Below are 25883 nucleotides of genomic sequence, written 5' to 3'. Positions count from 1 at the left end.
TACCAACTAACAACACCCAAGGAAGCCATTTGGCTTTGGCACCCCACTCCATCGTAGTCACCCTCTAAAGATGTAACCCATCCATTCCTTACACTCATTCCAACACTCTCACTCAACCTTCGCTTCTTTCCCTCCTTGCAGGAAAAGAGAGCCCACAATGAGGGTCAGGGAGAGAACCAGAGGTGGCCCTCCATCATTTGCCACCCTTACAACAGCAGAGGAGGCAGCCTTAGAAGTAGCTGTAGTGGCCGAGCAGCTGCAGGTGGGAGACAGAGAGAGGGGACCTCTCAGCAATCTGGTGATAAAATTACATATCATACATGGCATACGTCAGTCACTCATATGGGGTTTGATGTCAGCAGCCATTGAATGGCCATCAGGTGCATAAGGGTATCTGTACCCATTCTTCATAATGCGCCACTTACAGGAGCACATGGTATCTATGGAGAATACATGGCAGAGGCTCATAGACCTCATCTCTGAGAGGGATATCAGCGTAGACTTGGTTCCTCATGGCCCCACTGATGTGCAGCAAGACGCTCTCCAGCTCCCTGCCAGCAGCGAAGCGTGGGTGGCCGATGAAAGGGATGATGGTGAGAGGGGACATGGAAATGTGGACTCCTTTCAAAGAACTCACACTTCTTCCCCATTGCCACTCACTCAGTCAGAGCTCCAGGTACCTCCACGGATCGCGATGGTCGAGTCTGTCCCTGCACAGACGCAGGAGGAGCAGACTTTGGCGGGGTCCTCACAGGCTCCAGAACCGTGAGGACATCCGCCAAGAGTGTCTAAGTAGTCGCAGCAGGGAAGTTAACAGGCTGTCTCTACCTCTGCTGAAGCCGCAGGGATAGCACATTGTAGAAGCACGCAGAAGAGAAAGATGACACACAAGTAGATCCACAGCGGTAGCCACTTGGGTATTTTATTCAATGTTTATGTAAAATGTCCATTAATGTGCTGTCAAACATAAAAATCTTTATTTTTACCACTTTCCGATCTTGGACAAATTTGTGTACACCTTTGGAAGTGGCTTAGTGAGTTGTAGTGAATGATGAGACATAACGGAACTACCAGCAATGATGGTCAGTGTGAAAAGAATGGCTTGGTCATTGTAGGGTTCCTTTATGGTGTTGCTGTGGGGTGATGCCAACCTGGCACTGCACGTGGCAGCTATATGGGTGTACAGCGTAAAGTTAACTTAATCTGGCCATGGTGAGCCTATCGCTGGCCTCTTAGCAGCAATGTGCTCGGGTGCTGGTGGAATCTGGACCGCAGGTTCCTCCAGCTCCTCCTCCTCATCTTCCAGATGATGCTCCTCCTCCTGCTCCTCCTATCCTCTGAAGAGGCTGTGTGCCTTGCTCCTAATGCAGTGCTAATCCTTGCTGCCGTGCTATGTTGTTCAGGACACAGCAGACCATGACGATTTTGGGGACCCTGGCTGGTGTGTACCGAAGGGCTCCTCCAGATCTATCAATGCATCTAAAGTGCATTTTGAGCATGCCTATTGTCTGCTCTATGACACATCTGGCCGAAATGTGGCTTTCATTATATCTCTCCTGGGCCTCAGTACTTAGCCTCCTCAAGGGTGTCATGAGCCATGTCTTCAGTGAATAGCCCTTGTCTCCAAGCAGCCAGCCGAAAAGTCTGTTTGGAGGAGCAAAGGGCTGAAGGAGGGTGAACTGGCGAAGGACGAAAGAGTTATGGCAGCTGCCAGGGAATTTGGCACACACATGCATGATGATCATCTTATGGTTACAGACCAGCTGCACATTGAAGGAGTGGAAGCCCTTGTGGTTGACAAAGACTCCTGGGTGATGATGCGGTCCCTGATGGCCACATTTGTACAGTCGATGACACCCTGCACCCGTGGGAAGCCAGCCAGAACAGCAAAACTGAGCACCTGCTCAGTAACACCGGCTTCATCAGTGGCAAAGTTGATATAATTGGCTGACTTATTAAACAGGCCATCGGTGACCTGTGTAATGCATCTGTGGGCGGTCGACTACGAGATGATGCAAATGCCTGCTGCAGATCCCTGGAAGGAGCCTGAGATGAAGAAGTTGAGGGTGCTAGTGACTTTGATAGCCACCGGCAAGGCATGTCCACCCGGTCCCTTGGGCTGCAGGTCTTGCTCCAGCAAGTTGCAAATGTCTGCGATGAACTGGCACGATCGCCTGAGCCTCCTCTGGCACTGCTGCTCAGTCATGTTGAGGAAGCTCATCCTCTGCCTGAATACCCTGTGTTAGGGATATTGTCTCCATCAAAGTGCAGCCCTGTGCTGGTGCCCTCTGTCCTGTGGAGCATCAGGTCATTGAGGATGGTTGTTGTTTACCCTGTATTGGTGCTGCTGGTGTGCCTGGTGGTGCTGGTGTTGGACTCATTGTGGTCCTATTCTGAGGACCAAGGTGAGACAGTATAAACAGCATCCATGCTGATGGAATAGATGGCAGGCCAAGCAATCTGTCAATGGTGTGATAGGTTCTACCAATGAGGTGAGACTGGATGGCAACTTTGCTGGAAACACTTGCATCCTCTGGAAAGCGAAATCTGTGCTGGGATTGCAGTTAGCAACAGCTTCTGGCTGAGGAAAGTGATCAGCTGTGAGGTGTGAGGTTTTATAGTACATTTCATGCTGTCAACTAATCAGCTGGATCAATGGACACTCAACTCCCACCTCAGGTTGACAGACGTGGTTCCCGAGTGCCACGTTTCCTTCATTACAACAGTGACTGTACTTCAAACGTACTTCATTGGTTGTAAAGTGCTTTGGGACGTCCTGAGGTTGTGAAAGGTGCTATGCAAATGAAAGTCTTTCTTTTAAAGTGTCAAACCTTTATAGGGGGTCTTGCCATAACCTTCATGGACTCTGGGACATCATTGGTTGTGCCAGGCAAGCAAATGGGTGGCACGTGATTGATGAGTGCAGCAGGAGATGAACATTTCAGCCGGGTAATGCCGAATGTTCATTGACTGCCAGTTCCATCCAGGATGAGTGAAGACCTATAACTGAAAGAGAAAGGTCCCAGACACCAAGGGCTGGTAATGTAGAGGATGTAAATGCTGTACACTTTGTGCATTTGACATTCTCCTCTGAGACTGCAGTTGAAACCATCTTCCATGATACAATGTGAAACGATCATTACACTGCTGGTAACTGAACTATTCTACAGACTGCAGAGTAAGAAATTATCCTGGTAAATTCCATCAAATCATTAGTGTATACGACAGTAAACCCAAATCACAGCTAACCGGAGTCCACAATGTGTTTCTGACCCAATTTGTCCAGATTTTAGAATTTTAACTAAATCCCAATTGAAGATCTCTTTGAGAATAATACGTTAATACTCTGTGCAGCTCATGGCAATGGCCTTAATCTGAATTGGTTTATTTAAGGGATTTCTGTTAAACTCACCAAGGACCACGTGATGTCTGGTCTTGTTTCAGACAAAATAAAAGCTATAATGGCTTGTATTAGAGGAACTGTTGTACAGTTACCTAGTTCGATATTTCAGCAATATTAATTATCACACGATAGCGTGAGACATTAATTAAAGAACAATCGCAAAAACGAAAAACAACTATGAAGAGAGATGGCCGGTATTTATGATTCTATTTATTTCCAGAATCAATAAATTAAACTAGTGCCAGGCAAATTAAATACCTCAATAGATTGGAATGATATCAGTACCTATAATATTTCATTTCAATTATTTCAATCTTTATTATATTTGCTACTGCATACTCGTCTTTTAGAAGTAATTCCAGTATATAATTTAGAGCATCTGTTTTTTGCACCTAAGAACTCAAAAAAGATCAGTAAAATAGAGAATGTGCGGTATAATCACAGATAAGTAAAATCCTGTGTCTGTTATAATTGAAAAGGAATTATATGCGATATACGTCAGTTCATTAATGATATAATAATAGATTTTCCACACACGACACGTTCATAAACAGCTGTACAAAGAATCTTTCACCATACATTTGATAGGAAACTTGATAAATAAGACCTTGGGGTGGAGTTTCCACTTGTTTCTGCGAATAGTATCAGTGCAATCGGGGTGGAATTGGCCGACCCAGCGCAAATGATTGGGGAATTTTAGACATAAGTGCGTTACGCCCAGAACCACTTACAATCGTGCTTTCCCCAATCTTTTATGCTGGCTCCAGATTCAATTCGCCCGAAGCAAGCCCCGCCCAGAAAAGGCCAACCCCCACGTCCAAGACGCGAGATTCTGCCAATTGCACTGGTTCAGAAAGGCTCTCAAATTGTGCTCATTTTCTTAGACGCACAGACACTAGTAGGCACGCCTTAAACATTTTTTAAAATCAAAAACTGACTAGTTTGAACTGTAAACCAATGAAACTATTAAATGTGTCAGTCTAGTATTTTTTAGATCACTTTCAGTGATTTTAAATGAGGTTACTCATAGGTGGAGGATAGATATTAAAAATGCATATTTTTGCTGATAAACCCATTTTCAGCTGTATTAATAAAACTGCACCAGGTTACCGCTCTTAAATACATCAAGGAATACTTTTTAATGGGAAAGAAAATAACATAAATGATTACATTCTATTAAGCTGCCCGATTGCGCTGGTTTATGGGAGATTTTATGTTTGTGATTATGCAAATGACTTTTAGCAGAAACTTAAACTGTAACCTAACCATCACAATTAAAGTGCATTTTGGGTGCAATTTCTCGCATGGCTTTATTTCTTTTGTAAACATTTTTAACTAATAGAAATTGGGATCTACGAGGAACAAAAAAAACCCTTCAGAACTTCATTTGAAACTTATATTGTGTACAACATGTTCCTCTGGAGACACGAGGGTGAATGAGGATGTATCTTTCACAAGTACAATCCTGGAATGGCATCTGGTAAGGTGTCACACAGGAGGCTTGTGAACAAAATTGAGGTGCACAAAATATAAGGGAGCATGAGAGCAAGGTAGGAAATTGGTTAAAGTACAGAAAACAGAATAGTTGTTAATGCGTGTTTTTCAAGAGGGGCATAAAAGGTGTTATATCTTACCTTTTCTCTCTCTGTATATATTTTTTTCACAGCTGAACATGAGATCATGGGCTAGATTTTACATTTTTGGGCTTGTGTGGGTGTGGTGTGTGCTTGTCTGGCTGTTGTGGGAGACATGAGGGAGATTCACCAGGAGCAAAAGCACTAAGCACCAAGAACATTGTTGGCACCGAGAATTATAGACCGGTTAGCCTGACGTCGGTAGTGGGGAAAATGTTGGAATCAATTATTAAAGATGTAATAGCAGCACATTTGGAAAGCAGTGACAGGATCGGTCCAAGTCAGCATGAATTTATGAAAGGGAAATCATGCTTGACAAGTCTTCTAGAATTTTTTGAGGCTGTAACTAATAGAATGGACAAGGGAGAAACAAACAGTGGATATGGTGTATTTGGCTTTTGACAATGTCCCACACAAGAGATTAGTGTGCAAAATTAAAGCACATGGTATTAGGGGTAATGTATTAACGTGGATAGAGAACTGGTTGGCAGACAGGAAGCAAAGAGTAGGAATAAACGGGTCCTTTTCAGAATGACAGGCAGTGACTAGTGGGGTACCGCAAGGTTCAGTGCTGGGACCCCAGCTATTTACAGTATACATTAATGATTTAGACAAAGAAATTGAATGTAATATCTCTAAGTTTGCAGATGACACTAAGCTGGGTGTCAGTGTGAGCTGTGAGGAGGATGCTAAGAGGCTGCAGGGTGTCTTGGACAGATTAGGTGAGTGGGCAAATGCATGGCAGATGCAGTATAATGTAGATAAATGTGAGGTTATCCACTTTGGTGGCAAAAACAGGAAGGCAGAATATTATATGAATGGTGACAGATTAGGAAAAAGGGAGGTGCAACGAGACCTAGGTGTCATGGTACATCAGTCATTGAAAGTTGGCGTGCAGGTGGTGAAGAAGGCAAATGGCATGTTGACCTTCATAGCAAGAGGATTTGAGTATAGGAGCAGGGAGGTCTTACTGCAGTTGTATAGGGCCTTGGTGAAGCCACACCTTGAATATTGTGTACAGTGTTGGTCTCCTAATCTGAGGAAGGACATTCTTGCTATTGAGGGAGTGCAGCGAAGGTTCACCAGACTGATTCCCGGGATGGCAGGACTGACATATGAAGAAAGACTGGATTGACTAGGCTTATATTCATTGGAATTTGGAAGAATGAAAGGGGATCTCATAGAAACATATAAAATTCTGACGGGATTGGACAGGTTAGATTCAGGAAGAATGTTCCCGATGTTGGGGAAGTCCAGAACCAGGGGACGCAGTCTAAGGATAAGGGGTAAGCCATTTAGGACCGAGATGAGGAGAAACTTCTTCAATCAGAGAATTGTGAACCTGTGGAATTCTCTACCACAGAAAGTTGTTGAAGCCAGTTTGTTAGATATATTGAAAAGGGAGTTAGATGTGGCCCTTACGGCTAAATGGATCAAGGGGTTTGGAGATAAAGCAGGAATGGGGTACTGAAGTTGCATGATCAGCCATGATCATATTGAATGGTGGTGCAGGCTCGAAGGGCCGAAAGGCCTACTCATGAACCTATTTTCTATGTTTCTATGTTTCTATGACACTCCTCCTCATTCTTGTATATCTTAAATTGGGGACATAATGATGTGCATCACACATTGAGCCATTTGCACTCTGCAGCATCTGCGTATTAATCAATGCAGGCTGAGAAATGGCTGGCCCCATTGCAATGAAAGAATAATAGCGATTGATCAGAAGCAATAATTTCCTCACCAAACTACACCTAGAGTAAACCCCCAATAGTCCAGAGTCTGAAAATATGTCACTTCATACAGTTCACTTCACCTGAGAAGAACTCCAGAGTCAATGCAAACTCCTCCAAAGTTGAAGCAGCCTTTTGAATGAAGCGAACAGCGATTTTAAAAATGGCGCCCACACTGCACTTTTTCTGGGTGGGTTTTTGGGCGAGTGATATTGTGGGCGAGATGTGTGCGAGGTGGTGAAAGTGACGGTGGGTGATCTCCTGGGCGTTAGTTTCGCCAAATGTGATCTTTACGACAAAAAAAAAGCGGGCGGTATTATTGAATCTCGGCGTTAATCCTGTGCGGAATGTAATGCTGGGTGATATTACAGGCATTGATTTCGCCCATTCTGATGATTCTGCCCCAAAAAAGTGGGAGGACGGTATTATTTCTTCCCGGCGTTATGCACATGGGGAAAGTAACGCTTGGTGATAAGTTTCCGAAAAATGCCCGACAGTTTCCATTTTGTGCCTAAATGGGCGATATATGGGTGTTATATGTCATTTCAGCAGTAAAATGGACATTAAGTGGGCGTTAAGCATGCAAAAAAACAAGGAAACTAGCCCTGTGTCCTCATCCAACATTCACACTTGCACCCTTTCTCGCAAGAGTCACTGGATAGAAACTCTGGTTAAACTTTTTATGTCCCCTCCCTTAGTCCAGGGACACTGAGTGTTCTACCACTGTCCCAACCGGGATCCACTAACTCAGCATGGCATTTATACCTGTGAGCACTTTGGCCCTGAAATTCCATGGAGGTGGTTCCTGTCTCCAGCCAGAACCTCAGCAGGAGACTGGCGGAATCACCAAGGAAACGGTATAAATGGCTGTTAACTCAGTATCCCCAGGGATTCGGCCACTCTTCCACTTAAGTCAAACAGGCAACCAGGAAAACCTCCAAGGAATTACATTGCCAAACTCTCAGCTTTCTGTATCTACTACTGTGTACCAGCTTTTATATAATGGAAATAACAGAATAGGGTTTCTTTAAGTGGTTTAAAAAATGAATGAAGACATCAATTAGATGAGAAGCAGTATAAAGAGGATAGAATCTTGCTCCTTTTGGAAGGCAATGAAATGTATTAACCATTGGTTTATTAACAACAGTAGACATCCCGCACATATGGTAAGTTCTCAAACAACTCTGTAGACAGATTGATAAGTGTGGCCTTGTCTTTTGTAAATGACTCGATGTTTTTCTTGCACAACATTTTAAATAAATAGAAGTTAGGAACATTACGTGCTCTCTTACTCAGTTTGGAATAGCCCAATTCCTTTCATTGTTCATTAAACATATTTTATACAGACCCGTCCAAGTTTCATTTATGTCACATATTCACCTCCATGCAGAAAAAGGGTTGTATGATAGCAACCATAATAAACAGAATTTAGATGGGATTATTCGAATATACCAGCTCAAAGGGCCACTTTATGTCTGCTAATCTAAACTAACTGCTAATGAATTGCAAATGGAGGGGGAGGTGGTAAAGCTGTCACTTCCTGGATTAGAATTGTCCATAAAATAAAAAATTCCATCCTAAATCTGCCGTGCCAACACCAATGTCAAACTTATAGACAGACCATGGGGCTGGAAATCTGCTCCTGTGTGGCCATGGCTCGGCTGCGTGCCGGGTGCAGAGGAGGTTAACAAAAATGGCGACAGTGATCTTACGCCTATTTTGTTTCAGCCCGAGGGTTTCAGATGGGGTTGCACCTATTACACTCTGCATTTGGGGACATGAATGCTTGTAACCCCAGGAACTCAGAAACTTTGCTCCATTGCTAATGCTGTGCGCCTTTAAAAGCTGGATCAAAGCACACTTCATTGCACTTTTGTAGACTTATTGTTTACATGAATCTTTAAATAGTTGTCTTTTCTTTGTTTAGAATTGAGATTTTGCTCCCCTACCATTGAAGATAGTTCGCTTGACATAGGCAGCAACACCCCATGGTTAACATGGGCATTCCTTTCAGGATTTCCCCTTGCCATTAGGGAGCCAATGGAGGAGGAGGAGGAGTTTTATAGCTTGGAGCAGAGGCAGATGGTACTTCAGTATGCCACTCTCTGATGAGGGCTTTAGAATGGCGGGCCACTACGTCCAGGGTAGGTTCTGCCAGGAATTCCAAGGGCTTGAGATCTGATGTGCCTGCTACAGCTTGCCAACATCCAATACTGGATGAGCAGAAATTTCCTCCAGCTAAATATTAGGAAGACCGAAGCCTGATGCTTTTCAAAACTCCTCCCCTTCCGTTAAAGGAGAGGGACGCTGTGAACTCTGCAGGCCCTTTGAAGGCCTCCACTGGACCACCAGGGCTAAGGGTTGCTTGGCCACAGCCCGGTACTGAAATGGAGTGCCGGGCTGCATGATTGTGGCCCCAACCCCGCGTAGGGAGCGGCCGGTAAGGGGAGCGGGGTTAACGGGAGACACAGAACAAGGGGATTTCAGCCTCAAAGAACGCACAGGATTGTATAAAATGTATAAATGATCTAAAAAAATTAGCAAAGAAAAAAGTTGAAGGTAATTCAATTCCAAAGTGCATCATAGTGGCTTTAATGGAACTGAGAAAAAGTGATCTGAGCAATTTATATTGCATTGTTTTAGAGTGCCATCTGGTGGTGGTTTTAAGTAAATACCACACATTTGGGCAGAGACAACATTTAGTGAAGTTTATGCTAATCAAAGCGAAGGATGTTGGGGATTGGAACACTTCCTAATTCTGGCAGCCAATGTCAGTAACCAGTCGTCCCTGTTTAAGTTTAGCATAATTAGATGGAAAGCAAAGCTCTCCTCACTTTGCTTGGATAACATGTCTCAGCTCCGACCTTGGAAAAGAACGCAAAGTGCAACAATTAAGAATGAACTTGCATTTGTATAGCGCCTTTCATGACGTCCCAAAGCATTTTACAGCCAATGAAGTACTTTTGTGAAGTGCAGTCACTGTTAAAGAAAGAAAGACTTACATTTATATAGCACCTTTTGTGCCCACTGGGCATCTCAAAGCGCTTTACAACCAATTAAATACTTTTGGAGTGTAGTCACTGTTGTAATGTGGGAAACGCGGCAGCCAATTTGCGCACAGCAAGCTCCCACAAACAACAATATGATAATGACCAGATAGTCTGTTTGTGTTATGTTGATTGAGGGATAAATATTGGCCAGGACACCAGGGATAACTCGCCGGCTCTTCTTCAAATTCACAGGGTCTTTTACATCCACCTGAGAGCAGATGGGGCCTCGATTTAACATCTCATCCAAAAGACGGCACCTCCGACAGTGCAGCACTTCCTCAGCACTGCATTGGAGTGTCAGTCTGGATTTATGTGCTCACGTCTCTGGAGTGGGACTTGAACCCATGACCTTCTGACTCCGAGGTGAGTGTGCTCTTGTAATGTAGGCAAATACGGCAGGCAATTTGCATACAGCACGGTACCACAAACAGCAGTGTGATAATTGATCAGATAATCTGTTTTTAATGACGGTGGTTGAGGGATAAATATTGCTAAATTTTGGCCAGGCCACGGGAAATGAAAATTGGACGGGGTGTACAATGGGTGCCTGAGCAGCTCCCACCCATCTTCTGCCACCACTGAAAGTTAAAATCAGCCCTATAAATACTTACTTGGGAAGTGAGAGTATTACATTATATGGAGAAAGGGCGGGGAAATGAGATTATAAGATAAAGAGCTGCTGTGGCTAACAAAATGACAGAGCAGGCTCGATGGGCCGAAAGGCCTGTTGCTGGGCCTATGTTCCTATGAAAGGATCTGAAGCATGATGGATTTTCACAGCCAATGATTCAACAAAAACACATAGACATGTGATTTGGGTTCACTGATAGATCCATTCCCTCTACTACTCATGCAGTAATAATGTTGAGAAATGTCAACACATTCATAATTTTGTTATAGTTTTAGTCCGGGTATTAAATGTGTTTTCAAGATATCCAGACACAATCTAGTGTTAGTCACTGAAGGCATTTTGGTCTTTTCCTGCATTGCGACATAACCAAACCATCACATTGACCAAATTACAGAAGTTACAAGGTTCCTTTAACCATATTAAGGTCAGGAAATAATAGGTCAGTTATACTACAGCTTGCACCAATGCCAAGTGGTTAGAGTTTTGCTTTGAAAAAAGCCGTGATTCAAGTGTGATGTCACCCCAAGTATAGTTAGGCTGGAGCTATATTGCACTTGATGCAAACTCAAACTAGTGTGAGACCTCCTCCTGGAGAGGAGCTCACACCACAAAGATTTAATGGTCTCTAGTGCATCCCATAGCATATCTCCACAGGCATTGCTGCACACTCAGAATGCTTCACATCATGTGGCCACTTGGACAACACAAGGTAGTCTCGCATTGCTTAGGCTTCACACCCACTGCAATACAACTCGAGCTTGTGTAAAGTAACATTTTAAAAATCTCCAGTGGCTTGTCCTAGAATTTCCATTTTTAACCTTAGAACTAAAAAAGCAGTTAGCTCTCTAACATTAAAATGTAATTTGTTTAAAATGCCTGTGAGCGGAGTTCTGGGAAAACATGTTCTTTTGGCCAGAGAATGACATGGAACAGATAAAACTCCCGTTTTCCAACCCCACATTGCTCTCAATCGGCACCAATTTCAAACAGGTTGAGTACTATAATGGTGCCCTTATCATCATTATCATAGGCAGTCCCTCGGAATCGAGGAAGACTTGCTTCCACTTAGATGGCTGAACAGTCCAATGCGAGAGCTACAGTCCATGTCACAGGTGGGATAGATAGTCGTTGAGGGAAAAGGTGGGTGGGACGGGTTGCCACACGTTTTTTTCGCTGCCTGCGCTTGATTTCTGCATGCGCTCGGCGATGAGATTCAAGATGTTCAGCGCCCTCCCGGATACACTTCCTCCACTTAGGGCGATCTTTGGCCAGGGACTCCTAGGTGTCAGTGGGGATGTTGCACTTTTTCAGAGAGGCTTTGAGGGTGTCCCTGTGATGTTTCCTCTGCCCAGCTTTGCCTCGTTTGCCGCAAAGGAGTTCCGAGTAGAGCACTTGCTTTGGGAGTCTCGTGTCTGGCATGTGAACGATGTGACCTGCCCAGCAAAGCTGATCAAGTGTGGTCAGTGCTTCAATGTTGGGAATGTCGGCCTGGTCGAGGACACTATTATCATTTAGGTGCCCTTATATTATTTGATTGTCAAGCAATACAACATTCAAAATAAGCTACTAAAATTTACATTGCACTTGAACCTGAAGATGACATTTAGGATTTGTGGAATGTTCTTTCATCCAATGAAAATCTTTGTTGTCACATTCTCCGGCATCATGAGTGTTTTTTTGTTGAGGTTGAACCTCTTTCATTGCCTTTGGAACTTTGAATGCTGAAATCAATTTGCTTTCTCGTAGTTCCTTTCAAAGTTGGTAATATGATATTTGTAGACCCGAGCCATTCAATAATTTTCAAAATGTTGTTGACTGTTTTGCTATCGTGATTTTTATAGGATTGTCCATCTGGAGTAAGTAACATTGTTTAAGTTTGGGAAATTTTGCATTGCATTTTAAGAATTGTTTAAGTGAAATAACTGGTGTTCAGAGGTGTGCGGGGGAACGATTTCCTTTGTGTGCTGAGCACCGATTCTGGCCTCTTGCGCATCCTCGATTTCCTTCACTCCACCATTGGTGGCTATGCCGTCAGCTGTTCAGGCCCTAAGGTCTGGAATTCCCTCCCTAAACCTATCTGCCTCTCTCCTTCTTTATGTTGCTCCTTAAAATCTATCTCTTTGACCAAGCTTTTGGTCATCTGTCCTAATATCTCTTTGATGTGGCTCGGTGTCACATTTTGTCTGATAACACTCCTGTGAAGCACCTTGGGACATTTTACTATGTTAAAGGTGCTATATAAATACAAGTTATTGTTGTTGTTTATAAAGAACAAGTTTACATTTTTGTTACATGTAAGGAAATATTCCCCTGTGGTTATCTGTCTCCTTCTATCCCCATTTTATTCTTTTACTTCCTGTCACTTATCATCTTACATTTATTTATATTTATTAGCATAATAGACTTCATTTGGGTACTTGCTTTGAATAACTTTAACTTTTAATTGGGTGCCTTAGCCTATCACAAGTTACATGAAATTACCGTACTGTTATCTTCTAAAAACAGTGATTTCCTGAAAGTAGATATTCCATTCATTAATAACTCACATGCTAATCATAGAATCATACAGCACAGGAGGCTATTTGGCCGATAGTGCATGCGGGCTTTTTAAAAGTGCTATCCAATTAATACCTTTCCCTTGGTCTTTCTCTATAGTCCTGCAAATTTTTCATTTTCAAGTATTTATCCAATTCCTTTTTGGAATTGTATAATGTAGATAAATGTGAGGTTATCCACTTTGGTGGCAAAAACAGGAAGGCGGAATATTATCTGAATGGTGACAGATTAGGAAAAGGGGAGGTGCAACGAAACCTGGGTGTCATGGTAATCAGTCATTCAAAGTTGGCATGCGGTGAAGAAGGCAAATGGCATGTTGGCCTTCATAGCAAGAGGACTTGAGTATAGGAGCAGGGAGGTCTTACTACAGCTGTACAGGGCCTTGGTGAGGCCACACCTTGAATATTGTGTACAGTTTTGGCCTCCTAATCTGAGGAAGGACATTCTTGCTATTGAGGGAGTGCAGCGAAAGTTCACCAGACTGATTCCCGGGATGGCAGGAATGACATATGAATACTGGATCGATTAGAATTTAGAAGAATGAGAGGGGATCTCATAAAAACATATAAAATTCTGATGGGATTGAACAGGTTAGATGCAGGAAGAATGTTCCCGATGATGGGGAAGTCTAGAACCAGGGGTCACAGTCTAAGGATAAGGGGAAGCCACTTAGGACCGAGATGAGGAGAAACTTCTTCACTCAGAGAATTGTGAACCTGTGGAGTTCTCTACCACAGAAAGTTGTTAAGAAAGTTCATTAGATATATTCAAAAGGGAGTCAGATGTGGCCCTTATGGCTAAAGGGATCAAGGGGTAGGGAGAGAAAGCAGGGATGAGGTACTAAAGTTGCATGATCAGCAATGATCATATTGAATGGTGGTACAGGCTTGAAGGGTCGAATGGCCAACTCCTACAGCTATTTTCCATGTTTCTTTGTTTCTATGAAAGTTACTATTGAATCTGCTTCCACCAGTCTTTCAGGCAATGTATTTCAGATCATAACAACTCACTGTGTAAAAAATTTCTTCGCATCTCCTCTCTGGTTCTTTTGTCAATTAGCTTAAATCTATGACCTCTGGTTACCATCCCTCCTGCCATTTGTGCTCTATCAAAACCCCTCAAAATTTTGAACACCTCTTTTAATTCTCCACTTAACCTTCTGTGTTCTAAAGAGAACAATCCTAGCTTCTCTAGTCTCTCCAAATAACTGAAGTCCCTCATCCCTGGTAGCATCCTAGTAAATCTCCTCTGCACACTCTCCAAAGCCTTGACATCATTCCTAAAGTGTGATGCCCAGAATTGGACGCAATACTCCAGCTGAGGCCTAACCAGTGATTTATAAAGGTTTAGCCTAACTTCATTGCTTTTGTACTCCATGCCTCTATTTATAAACCCAAGGATATGCTTTTTTAACAGCCTCACCAACTTGTTCTACCACCTTTGAAGTGTGCATGGAATGGAAATCTCCCTCTAACTTCTTCCATTTCTTTCACAACCATCTCTGAGCCTTTCACACTTTGTTGTAGTTTTCCACTGCTTTAAATGCCTTGGCTCCGATAAAATTGTTCCCCTTATTTTCACTTCAGTGTGTTTTGCTATTGGTGTTGAATCAGAAATCAGATCTCCGCAAATGGATGGAAAGTAGCAATTATTGATCAACCAAGATTAAGAAAGTGCATGGATAATATAACCAGTCTGAGAGACGGAAGAAGTAGGAAGACGAGAATGTAGAGGTATCTGCCAGATCTGCCCCATTATTCAGGGGCACGTGGCTTACGTTGAATATCAAACCAGTTCTATACAAGGTGTGCCTGTTCTACTACTTTATTTATGCTATTGTTTGAGAACAAAGTTTCAAGCTTTCACTGCCTTATAACAATGAAGCTTTGAACTTAAATTATCAATGTTATCACACCCCTAAGACACAAAACATAAGTTCAGAAAAAGTCACAGAAGGGATGTGGTATCTGATTAAGGAGAGAATGGTGATGCTGAACCCATGAGATTATCTATTGCAGACTCCAAATTTGTACTGTAGACTAAGATTCATCCACTGCGCTGTATTTTGTTTCTCACCTTCAGTCAAAAACAAAGTATTGAACACTCGTGTTGCAGAATCAAGTCATTACTTTCCGTTAAGGATAAAACAATATTTAAAATCTTAATTGGTAGAATGTGAGAAATTGAGGACTTGAAGTTATGAACCTATCATACAAATACTAAATGTGTTCATGTGAAATTCCTTCCTCTGCTAATCTGTTTTTTTAAAGTGGTTTAATGCCTCCATTAAAATAGCAGAGAAATGAATTTCATACAATGTGCTAAGCATCCATGCACTGGTATCCTATAATGTAACAAAGTCTGAGATTAATGGGCCGGAATTTGCAGTCGGCGGCGAAGCTAAGTAGTACGCCGCTGACATCGCAAGTAAATCCGCACTTTCCTCATGCAATTCCCCCCTTTGAGAACTTCCTTTCAAACGCTGCAGAGTTGTGCGTATGCGAACCTGGGATCACGTGGGCGGTTATTTGACTTCTTGATTCTTAGATGAGCTTTTCAATAAGCTATTAATTCGGGTCTCGCCAGCTTTAATGCCGCCTGTAGCTGGTGTTTCTGTGCTTAGCTTCAGCTAGCAACTGACTCTGATGGCAGGACTAAACCAGCACCATTTGACTACACCGCTGTACAAAGTGTCTGGCTTATTTGCCAGAGCCTGTCTCAGTACTGTGGCGCTCTGACATTTACTAGTGTTTCATACGGCAACGCATTCTGCAACAAAGATTTGTACTGAACGTCATTAATCATCATGCTTCACTCTGGAACTGGGATAGGAAACGAGTTCATGTTCTGGCTGGGAGTTAATGATGACTCGAGATTATTCTGTGATATGGTTATGTTACTGTTGATAGCGAGACTGTCACTGTCCTCGGTGGCATATATTCTACAGTCGGAAACTGTAATTCCTGTATTGGACTGTCCAGTCACCTGAGAACTCACTTTTAGAGTGGAAGCAAGTCTTCCTCGATTTCGAGGGGCTGCCTATGATGATATTCTGCAAAATATCGAGGTCAATTTCCTCAGTAATTAGAACACTAAACATATAATTTGGTGACACATGTTCGGGACATCTAAAAATAAAAATGCTTCCATTCTCACGATTTAAATTAAAACTTAAAACAAAAATGGCCATCTACAATGATTGTTCTAAATTGGCATTTGCTAATTGTAAACCATTTTCTTGCAGGATACACAGCCACAGGGCAATGTACAATATACAATCGATGATACCTATTAATTGTGTTGTGTGTTAGAACGCGATTCCCAATTTTAAAAAACCTTTCCTCTAGTCCCCTTATGCTGTGCAAACAGGCTTCCTGTCCCTGCTTGAACAAGACTTAAACATTTTCAGCATAATTACTTAGGAGCAGGCAACTTTTCGCCAGCACGTTGATTTCTATCAGGAGGTGAAAGACGCAGCGAAGCCTCTGTGCGTTATTAACTTGACAGATCGCAAGTTCGGGATTTAGCGCATGAACTTGCAGTCAGTTTCAAAGGCGGCGTGATGGCGTACTCTGATAGTTCGCCGTCATGCCGACCGCAAATTCAGGGGCAAGATGTCTCTCGTAGCAAAATTAATTAATTTGTGACACTTCCTAACCACATTTAAAAGGTGTAGCTTTAAAACTTCCCCAAAGGGTGACAAAGTCCGACAATGTCTATTCAGATTTTGTGACATCTACTTGTCACAAATAAAGATCTAGACGGTACTCCAAAAACAAGTTTTTTTCTCTCATATATGCAATAAGTTTATTTCAACTGCAAAAATACTAGTTACATGCTAACAACAATACAACATAAATTTGTGCATATATTTTTTTACAGAAACGTGTTCTAGCAGACAGCACAAGTACAAAACTAATTCTTGCCCTGGTGACAGCTATTGCCAATTTTCCTGCAGTAACAAATGGCATTAAAAAACCTACAGTAACAAATGGCACATGGATCACAGCAAGGCAGAGTATGACCAAAACAGGACTCCAAGTGTCGGACACATCTCCTGGGTGACCGCTCTGATCTGTCCATCTCCAGTGCATTGGATATTACCTGCAAGGGAAAAACGATTACATTTGAAGATTAGGAAAGCACAGCTACATATCATTCCTTCATATTGCAGCATTGGAGTAATTAATAAACAATTACATTTAATAGTTAAACACATACTGTGACAAGATCATTTTGGTGCATCAAGTCAGCCCCAGAGTTCAAAACCAGAGCACACAGTTCACTACCTATATCCATGAATTTTCGCCAAATGCCCACCTGAATCATTCTTAAAATTACTGATGTTAATCAGCCTTCCTGGTCAGTTATTCCAAACATTTATCACCTCTGTAGTATTTTTTTAAATATCTGATCTGTCCACTCATTTCCCTCGTTCCGAGTGCTATCACAGTAAATAGTCTTTCAGGTTTCAACTTGCCAATACCTTTAAGGATCTTAAATATCATGTTTCAGGATTCTGATGATTTTTCTCACAGAAAACAATTGGAAAGAAAAGTTACTTTTAATGCTGGGTTTTTAAAAATAATGTCTATTTTCTCAATTTATTTTTGAAAAAGGCACCCAGACAAAAGGTGGTTTATATGCTAAATGAAATAGGTTTTTCCCCACTGACTAAATAAATGTCACCTATTTTATGCTTTGTCTACCGTAGGTACCTTCTGTACTGCACTTTATTAAAAAGTCTAGATAAAATGTTCACTGTGGACTTCCCTTTATCCAAAAGCTCTGATGCCTTCTCAAAGAATTCTAATGATTTGCCAGGCATGTCCTTCCTGCTACAAGACCATGATGACTTGCCCTGATTATTTTATAGTTCACCGGGTGTTTCTCAATACCCTTCCTCAGGATCGTGTCTAAAATTATAAACAGTACAGATGTCATGCTCACCAGCTTATAACTTCCAGGACAACCTTTAGCCCTTTTTCTCACCAGTCCTTTGGTACATCTCCATATGATTTCATAACGATCCCCATCAGAATGTAACCAAGTTCATTGGCTGTTTCTGTAAATACCCCTGAGTCCAGGCTAGGATCCTGGGCCTAATCCTCTTTCAGTGCCTTCACTGTTTCTAACACTTCCTGAACAGTAGTTACTATTATTCTTATTTCTCTATAAATCAATCAGCATTTCCAGGAGCGAGTCAGTGGCTCCTTCCCTGAACACAGTTATTCTGGACAGCTGCCATTTCCTGGCAGCCCGATACCACATGCCCACTGGACCTCTCAAAGGCCCTACTATTTCCTTGGCGCTGCCACTCCAGGTGTATTTGTACAAGCCTTTTATTTTGCTTTTATATTCCCTTCAATCTTTACCTTTTCTTGCCTGCATAATTAGGCACCCCATTAGGAACCCCATCCAGCAGCTTAAACATCCACTCTCTCCACCACTGGCTTACCATGGCTACAGTGCGTCCTGTCCACAGGATGCACTGCAGCAAGTTGTCACAGTTTCTTCAGCCGCAACTTCCACCACCTAGAAGGACAAGGGCATCAGGTGCATGGGAACATCATCACCACCAAGTTCCTCTCCAAGCCACACACCATTCCGACTTGAAGATATATTGCCATTCCTTTACCGTCGCTGGGTCAAAATCCTGGAACTCCCTCCCTAACAGAACCATGAGAGTACCTTTACCACACGGATTACAGCAGTTCAAGAAGAAGGCTCACCTCCACCTTCTCAAGGACAGCGAGGGATCAACAATAAAATGCTGGCTTTGCCAGTAATGTCCATATCCCCAAAATCCCAAAAATGAATGAAGAAGTGTTTTTTTAACAGTCTTCATCCTATCCATGCACTCTACCACTGCACTCCTTTTTGCCCTTATACCTTATTATTTCCCACTATATAGGTTTCCTTTGTAAATCCTGTATTGTGTATTTAAAAGCATTTACTTTCTGAATATCTGACTGCAGGACCTCACTTGCTCATTGGTTACCACGTGTACCACAGCCATTGGCTGCTCTGCCTCCTTTGCCAGAACTTTGTTTGGACAGACTGTTTACTTTCAATGATGAACTTGCTCTTTTTTTATTCGTTCCAGAATGTGGGTGTCGCTGGCGAGGCCAGCATTTATTGCCCATTCCTAATTGTCCTCGAGAAGGTGGTGGTGAGCCACCTTCTTGAACTGCTGCAGTCCGTGTGGTGAAGGTACTTCCACAGTGCTGTTAGAGAGTTCCAGGATTTTGATCCAGTGACGATGAAGGAACGGCGATATATTTCCAAGTCAGGATGGTGTGTAACTTGGAGGGGAACTTGCAGGTGATGGTGTTCCCATGCGCCTTCTGCCCTTGTCCTTCTGGTGGTAGAGGTCACGGGTTTGGGAGCTGCTCCTACTGTTGCCATTTATAAATTTGATATAAAGATTAATAATCAATTAAATAGAATATTTCAACATGATCCTTCAGAAAACTGTTCTCTCATTAATCAGACACACCCACCTCTTTACTAACATAAAGTGAGAGTCTGAAAATGTTCAGCTGTTTAGCTTGAAAGCGGCACCGTTTTAATTTTGCTTTACTTTTAACCAAAATGGCACAGCTTCGAGAGAAATCACTATTTATATTAACGAAATTTAAGATTGAAATATCGCAAGAATGTGTCCCCTGTTGTGGGAGATAAATGGATATTGGAAGAATTTCCCAAGATCTTACTCTCCCTTCCAATAAAAAGAAGCAGTTTGTATGAAATTTTAAAAACAGCAATTTGTTATGAAAAGTCTAAATTTATATGTAATAAAAAGGGAACCAGTTTATTATGCAGCAATGGCCGCCGTGTTTTGCGTTGTTGATGTGTTTACCTCAGGATCCAGCATGATGTTCTCCGACACATGATCCTCCTTAACTAAATCTACTGCTCCATCCAATGCAGGCCCTGCCAGTGGACCTGGATTACGAAATCAAACGTTACAATCATGTGTAAAATCAAAATCCCCCATGTTGTTGTTTGTGCAAACGCAAATTATGGAACACGAAACTTTAATTTGGTCGATTGTACTAAATCTTACTAAAAAATAAAGACTGTCTCACAAATCATTTTTTCTCTACCTGAACAATTAAGTTGTAGTTTAAAATAATGAGAGCCAGTGTGATCTGCACCACCAGCATCTTCCCAGCAGAATATCGGGTGGTGGGGTGGGGGGCGGTGCAGACAGAAGCGGACAGAAGGGGACGCACAAAACAGGACTGAGAGAAAAGCAATAAAAAAAAGGACAGAGACAGAAGCAAAAACAACTGACAAGGTAAACCAGAAGAGTAGATGACTGTGAGCAGTAACATAAAGATCCTCTAACTGCTGAATTACAGTTTAAGGGTAAGTTGTCAGTTGATATATTTAAAGCTAATATAGTACAAAAATTGTCTTTTTTAACATGGATACCAGAATTTAAAGTTAAGGACATCCAAGCTAAGTTATCTATTGCTCTAACAGTATACCTACCTGCAATCGGTGAGGTCGGAGTTGCCATAAATACACAGAGCTACAGATTCATTTGCTCCTCTTTGAAAACAATTTCTAATGTAAGTACAAATGCTTTATGTGGAATCAGTACCGTGCTCACTTCCCGCTCCCCCATTGGAGCCATGAACCGATTCACTGTTCCTTCGATTGCTACACTGCAACTGCAAGCAATGTCATTTCCACCTCCAATTATGGTTTAAATGGCGGATATCTATTCGCTTGGAGAGCCTCGCTGCCAGACTAACGCAGTCAGTGCAGACAGACAGAGATTGTTAATACACACCTGCGGCAGACAGTAGGGCCTTGACCCTGCTCAGAAGAGCAAGGTCGATGTAGGTGGCTACCTCCCTCACGGAGTTGGAATCCAGCGCACCCTCTGCACTTCTGGTGGGACCAGAGGTGAGAACGATCTGAACACTCTGCAGAGCCCAGCAGCACAGCAACACGGCGTTAAACATGATCCCTGGAGCGTAAACACACAACACTCAACTGGAAGAAACACCCAGCCCTAGACACAGGTCTGTTTCTTTTGGTGAACCATACACTGTACAATAAAGATCATTTATCTATCATAAGAATATCATGCATTTGCTAAAGTTTGATTTAAGAAACTTCGAATAAGCAAACTCCATTTACCAAAAAAGAATAGTTTAAGAAATGAAAGCAAACTTTTTTGTCCACTCACTTGGTTGCTGAGAAGTGTCGCCTGCTTTTGGGATCCTATGCTCAGCCCACGATTTATATCCACTGGATGCACTCCAGCGTCACAGTGACGCCAGCACTAAAGGGGGAGACGTGGGATTTGTATCCAGCTCACACAGCGTTTCCTTAAAGTCCATTAATTTAGATTATTAATGTTAGCCTTGACTCAGTGGCAGCTCTCTGTCTCTGAGTCAGAAGGTTGTCAAGCCATAGGCCAGAGACTTGAGAAAAAATCCAGGCTGACACTTCAGTGCAGTCCTGAGGGAGCGTTGCTCTGTCAAAGGTGCCGTCTTTCGGATGAAACATTGGCCCAGATTTTGGGACGGTAATGAAGGTGAAACTCTTGGCGTTTGCCGCCATTACTGTTATGTATGTGAACCTCACCTGTGTATCAGACTTGCCACCAGAGGGCACACCTGTGGGAGACCTATGGGTCACCTGTGTACCTTGGTGCAAGCAGGTATAAAAGGCAGTCCACCATGCTGCTGCTTCACTTTGAAGTTATATTAAAGAGACCAAGGTCACAATGGTTTGAGCTTACAACACTGTCTTGTGGAGTTATTCTGAACTTAACAACTGGCGACGAGTTACAGATCACAAACTTTCACAATAGAAATGGCTGCCGTTGGTATTCTTGAGAGATTTGTTGAGGGTGATGATCGGGAAGCCTCGTTGAGTGCCTCGACCAGTACTTTGTGGCCAATGAATAAGACATGGCTGAAACAGAGATCAAGTGCAGGGCGATTCTCCTCACCGTATGTGGGTCACCAGTATATGGCCTCCTTAAAAATTTGCTGGCACCGGTCAAACTAACGGACAAATCTTATGCAGAGTTGTGTACACTGGCTAAGGAACACCTCAAGCCAAAGGAGAGCATCCTGATGGCCAGGTACCGCTTTTACATGCACTGTCACTCCGAAGGCCAGAACGTGGTGAGTTTTGTCAGCAACCTAAGTCACCTTGCGGGGCAGTGCGACTTTGCAGGATCATTGGGGGAAATGTTGTGAGATTTTTTTCGTGCTTGGGATTGGCCACGAGGTCATCCTTCGCAAACTGCTGTCTACCGAATCCCTGGATCTGAGCAGGACCATCACGATAGCCCAAGCCTTCACATCCATGAGCGACAACACGAAACAGATATCTTCCCAGTATCAAAGCTTACCGGCAAGTACTGTGCTTAAAATAATGCCTTCAGCAGGCAGGACTGTAAGGTAGGGCCCACACGACCGCAGAGGCTAGACCCAGGATGACTCAGAGGCCGCTGGGGAATGCTAATGTGAATCCATTAACACCATGCTGGCACTGCGGGGGCAGTCACAGAGCCCATCAATGTCGATTCAAGCACTACGTGTGCAAGGGCTGTAGAACAATGGAGCACCTCCAGCGAATGTGCAAGCGACCTCGGACTTACCACATAACAAAGTCAGCAGAGAGCGACCGATCCAGCGTGGATCACACTGAACGAGCAGGAGAGGCAACTCAACTGGAGAATGTGGAGGAAGTGTATGGGGTACACATCTTCACCACCAAAATCCTCCCAATAATGTTAAAAGTCAAACTTAACGGCATTCCAGTCTCCATGGAATTGGACACGGGGGCGAGTCAGTCAATTATGAGCCAGAAGGCTTTTGAGAAACTGTGGAGTAACAAGGCACAGAGGCCAAAACTGAGCCTGATCCACACAACGCTGCGCACTTACACCAAAGAACTCAGCAGTTATTAGCAGTGCGGCAGTGAAAGTATCGTATGACAGACGGGTGCATGATTTACCACTATGGATTGTGTCAGGCGATGGCCCAACGCTGCTTGGCAGGAGCTGGCTCGGCAAGATCCGATGGAACTGAAACGACATCAAAGCACTATACTCGGCGGATGACGCCCCACGCACCCAGGTGCTAAACAAATTCCCGGCGTTATTTGAGCCAGGCATTGGCAACTTCACAGGTGCCAAAGTGCAGATCCATCTTGTTCCTGGGGTACGGCCCATTCATCACAAGGCCCGAGCAGTCCCATATATGATGCGAGAGAAAGTCGAAATCGAGCTGGAGAGACTTCAATGAGAGGGAATCATATCGTCAGTTGACTTCAACAAGTGGGCCAGTCCAATCATGCCGGTACTAAAGAGCGATGGGACGGTCAGAATCTGTGGGGACTACAAGGTGATGATCAACCGAGTCTCATTACAGGACCAGTATCCACTACCCAAAGCAGAGGACTTATTCGCAACTGTTCTTAGTTCCAACTGTCACAGGACGAGAGAGTGGAGAGCACCAGTTCAAACTGTCACAGGACGGGAGAGTGGAGAGCACCAGTTCCAACTGTCACAGGACAGAGAGTGGAGAACACCAGTTCCAACTGTCACAGGACGGGAGAGTGGAGAGCACCAGTTCCAACTGTCACAGGACAGGAGAGTGGAGAGCACCAGTTCCAACTGTCACAGGACAGGAGAGTGGAGAGCACCAGTTCCAACTGTCACAGGACGGGAGAGTGGAGAGCACCAGTTCAAACTGTCGCAGGACGGGAAAGTGGAGAGCACCAGTTCCAACTGTCACAGGACGGGAGAGCGGAGAGCACCAGTTCCAACTGTCGCAGGACGGGAAAGTGGAGAGCACCAGTTCAAACTGTCACAGGATGGGAGAGTGGAGAGCACCAGTTCCAACTGTCACAGGAGAGAGAGTGGAGAGCACCAGTTCAAACTGTCACAGAACGGGAGAGTGGAGAGCACCAATTCCAACTGTCACAGGATGGGAGAGTGGAGAGCACCAATTCCAACTGTCACAGGATGGGAGAGTGGAGAGCACCAGTTCCAACTGTCACAGGATGGGAAAGTGGAGAGCACCAGTTCAAACTGTCACAGGAGAGAGAGTGGAGAGCACCAGTTCATCCTGTCACAGGAGCATCCAGTCGTGCCCCGGTAACTGCCCCCAAAGGAAGTGGAGTGTGGGAAATTGCACTCCACTTCCATCGAGGGGTGGTAAGGCCAATTCTGCGGCAGGAGCAGGACTTCCACGCTGGGGGCTAAAATTCCCTGCCCCAGAAGGTTACCGCCCCCAAGATGGGAGCCTGTGCGGGGAGGCAGAGGGAAGTTGAGGGGAGACGGGCACGGGGGATGGAAGGGAGAGTGGTGGAGGTGGGGGGCAGAGAAACCCAGGGCAGGGGACAGGAGGGGCCACATTGCAGGGAAGGTCTGGGGGGGCGAAGTGTGTTGGAGGGGCGGGCCTGGGGGCTCTGTGCCTCAGTGCGGGGAGTGTTCAGAGTGCGGTGGACGGGTTGACTGCGCAGATGGCGGTTGGTGGATGTGGTGTGGTTGGCGTCGTGGGGGCGTGGCTCCGGGATGGCCGGGGCTGGGGGCTCGACATCTGGGGGTGTTCGGCATTTGGGAAGGATTCTGACGGGACTGGGCGGGTTGGGTGCGGGGGGAGTGTTCCCGGTGTTGGGTGGGTCCGGAGCCGAGGGTGGGGGGGGGGCACATTCTTGGGATGGGGGGTGGGCTGTTTGGGGCTGGGATTGGGAGAGACTTCTTCACTCGGAGAGTTGTTGGCCTGTGGGGTTCCCTGCCGCGGAGAGTTGTTGATGCCAGTTCATTGGATGTGTTCGGAAGGGAGTTGGATGTGGTCCTTGCAGCTGGGGGGGCCGGGGGGTGTGGAGGGGGTGTGGGGGAGGGAGATGCTGGGGTGGGTGATCAGCCATGATCTTATTGAATGGCGGTGCAGGCTCGAATGGCCGAATGGCCTACTCCTGCACCTGTTTTCTATGTTTCTATGTTTCTATAACACGAGCATGGGGAAAGTCGTTCACCAAGCTAGAGCTAACCTCCGCTTACATGACACAGGAGCTGGCTGGATCACCAAAGGAGTTGGCGTGCATCAACACACACAAAGGACTCTTCGTGTACCATAGATGCCCCTTAGGGATTTGCTCGGCGGTGGCCATTTTCCAGAGTCTGCTGAAATCAGTTCCATGCACAATGGTGTTCCAAGACGACATCATGATCACTGGTCGCAACACCACCGAATACTTGCACAACCTGGAAGAGGTTCTAATGCTCCAAGTGTGTTTTCCTGGCGCCAGAGGTCGAATTTCTGGGGCGAAAGATTGCAGTGGATGGCATCAGACCCATGGACTCCACGATGGAAGCCATCAAGAGTGCATCCAGACCACAGAATGTAATGGAGCTGCGTTCCTGGGATTCCTCAAATATTTTGGTAACTTTCTACCGGGGTTGAGCACTTTGCTGGAATCCTTGCATTTGTTGCTATGCAAGGGTGATGACTGGATTTGCGATAAATCTCAAAAAACAGCCTTTAACAAGGCCAGAAACCTGCTATGCTCTAACAAGTTACTTGCATTGTATGACCCATGTAAACGTTTAGTACTAGCATGTGATGCGTCGTCGTACGGGGTCAGTTGTGTGTTACAGCAAGCAAATGTGTCAGGCAAACTGCAACCGGTTGTATATGCATCCAGAAGTTTATCCAAGGCTGAAAGAGCCTACAGTATGGTTGAGAAAGAAGTGTTGGCTTGTGTATACGGGGTTAAGAAAATGCACCAGTATTTTTTGATCTCCGGTTTGAGCTCGAAACCGACCTCAAACCGCTTACTTCACTGCTCTCAGAAAGCAAAGGTATCAACACCAATGCTTCGTCCCGCATC

At 44.2% G+C, this 25883-nt stretch overlaps 1 protein-coding gene across 1 annotated transcript; it reads right to left on the bottom strand.

Annotated features, from left to right (window-relative positions):
* Nucleotides 1-16896: 16896 nt before the first annotated feature.
* LOC139278266 (agouti-related protein-like) lies at nt 16897-21245 on the bottom strand. The gene is made up of 4 exons (XM_070896916.1): nt 21214-21245; nt 20812-20991; nt 19870-19955; nt 16897-17111 (listed from the first exon to the last, which is right to left on the bottom strand). Exons 2-4 carry the CDS (start codon nt 20984-20986, stop codon nt 16923-16925), a joined length of 450 nt encoding a protein of 149 aa, XP_070753017.1. The 5' UTR covers nt 20987-20991; nt 21214-21245; the 3' UTR covers nt 16897-16922.
* Between the last annotated feature and the right edge of the window lie 4638 nt (nt 21246-25883).

This window comes from Pristiophorus japonicus, chromosome 13 (genome assembly GCF_044704955.1).
Source record: "Pristiophorus japonicus isolate sPriJap1 chromosome 13, sPriJap1.hap1, whole genome shotgun sequence".
Lineage (NCBI taxonomy): Eukaryota > Metazoa > Chordata > Chondrichthyes > Pristiophoridae > Pristiophorus > Pristiophorus japonicus.
The sequence above is the reverse complement of the archived record's forward strand: the minus strand, read 5'-3'. Positions and strand labels throughout refer to the sequence as shown.

Coding starts and splice junctions, on each gene's coding strand:
- LOC139278266 (XM_070896916.1), bottom strand. CDS start 20,986: ATGTTTAACGCCGTGTTGCTGTGCTGCTGGGCTCTGCAGAGTGTTCAG. Junction 19,956..20,811: donor GGCCCTACTGTCTGCCGCAG/GTGTGTATTAAC, acceptor TTCGTAATCCAG/GTCCACTGGCAGGGCCTGCA. Junction 17,112..19,869: donor ACATCATGCTGGATCCTGAG/GTAAACACATCA, acceptor TTTCCCTTGCAG/GTAATATCCAATGCACTGGA.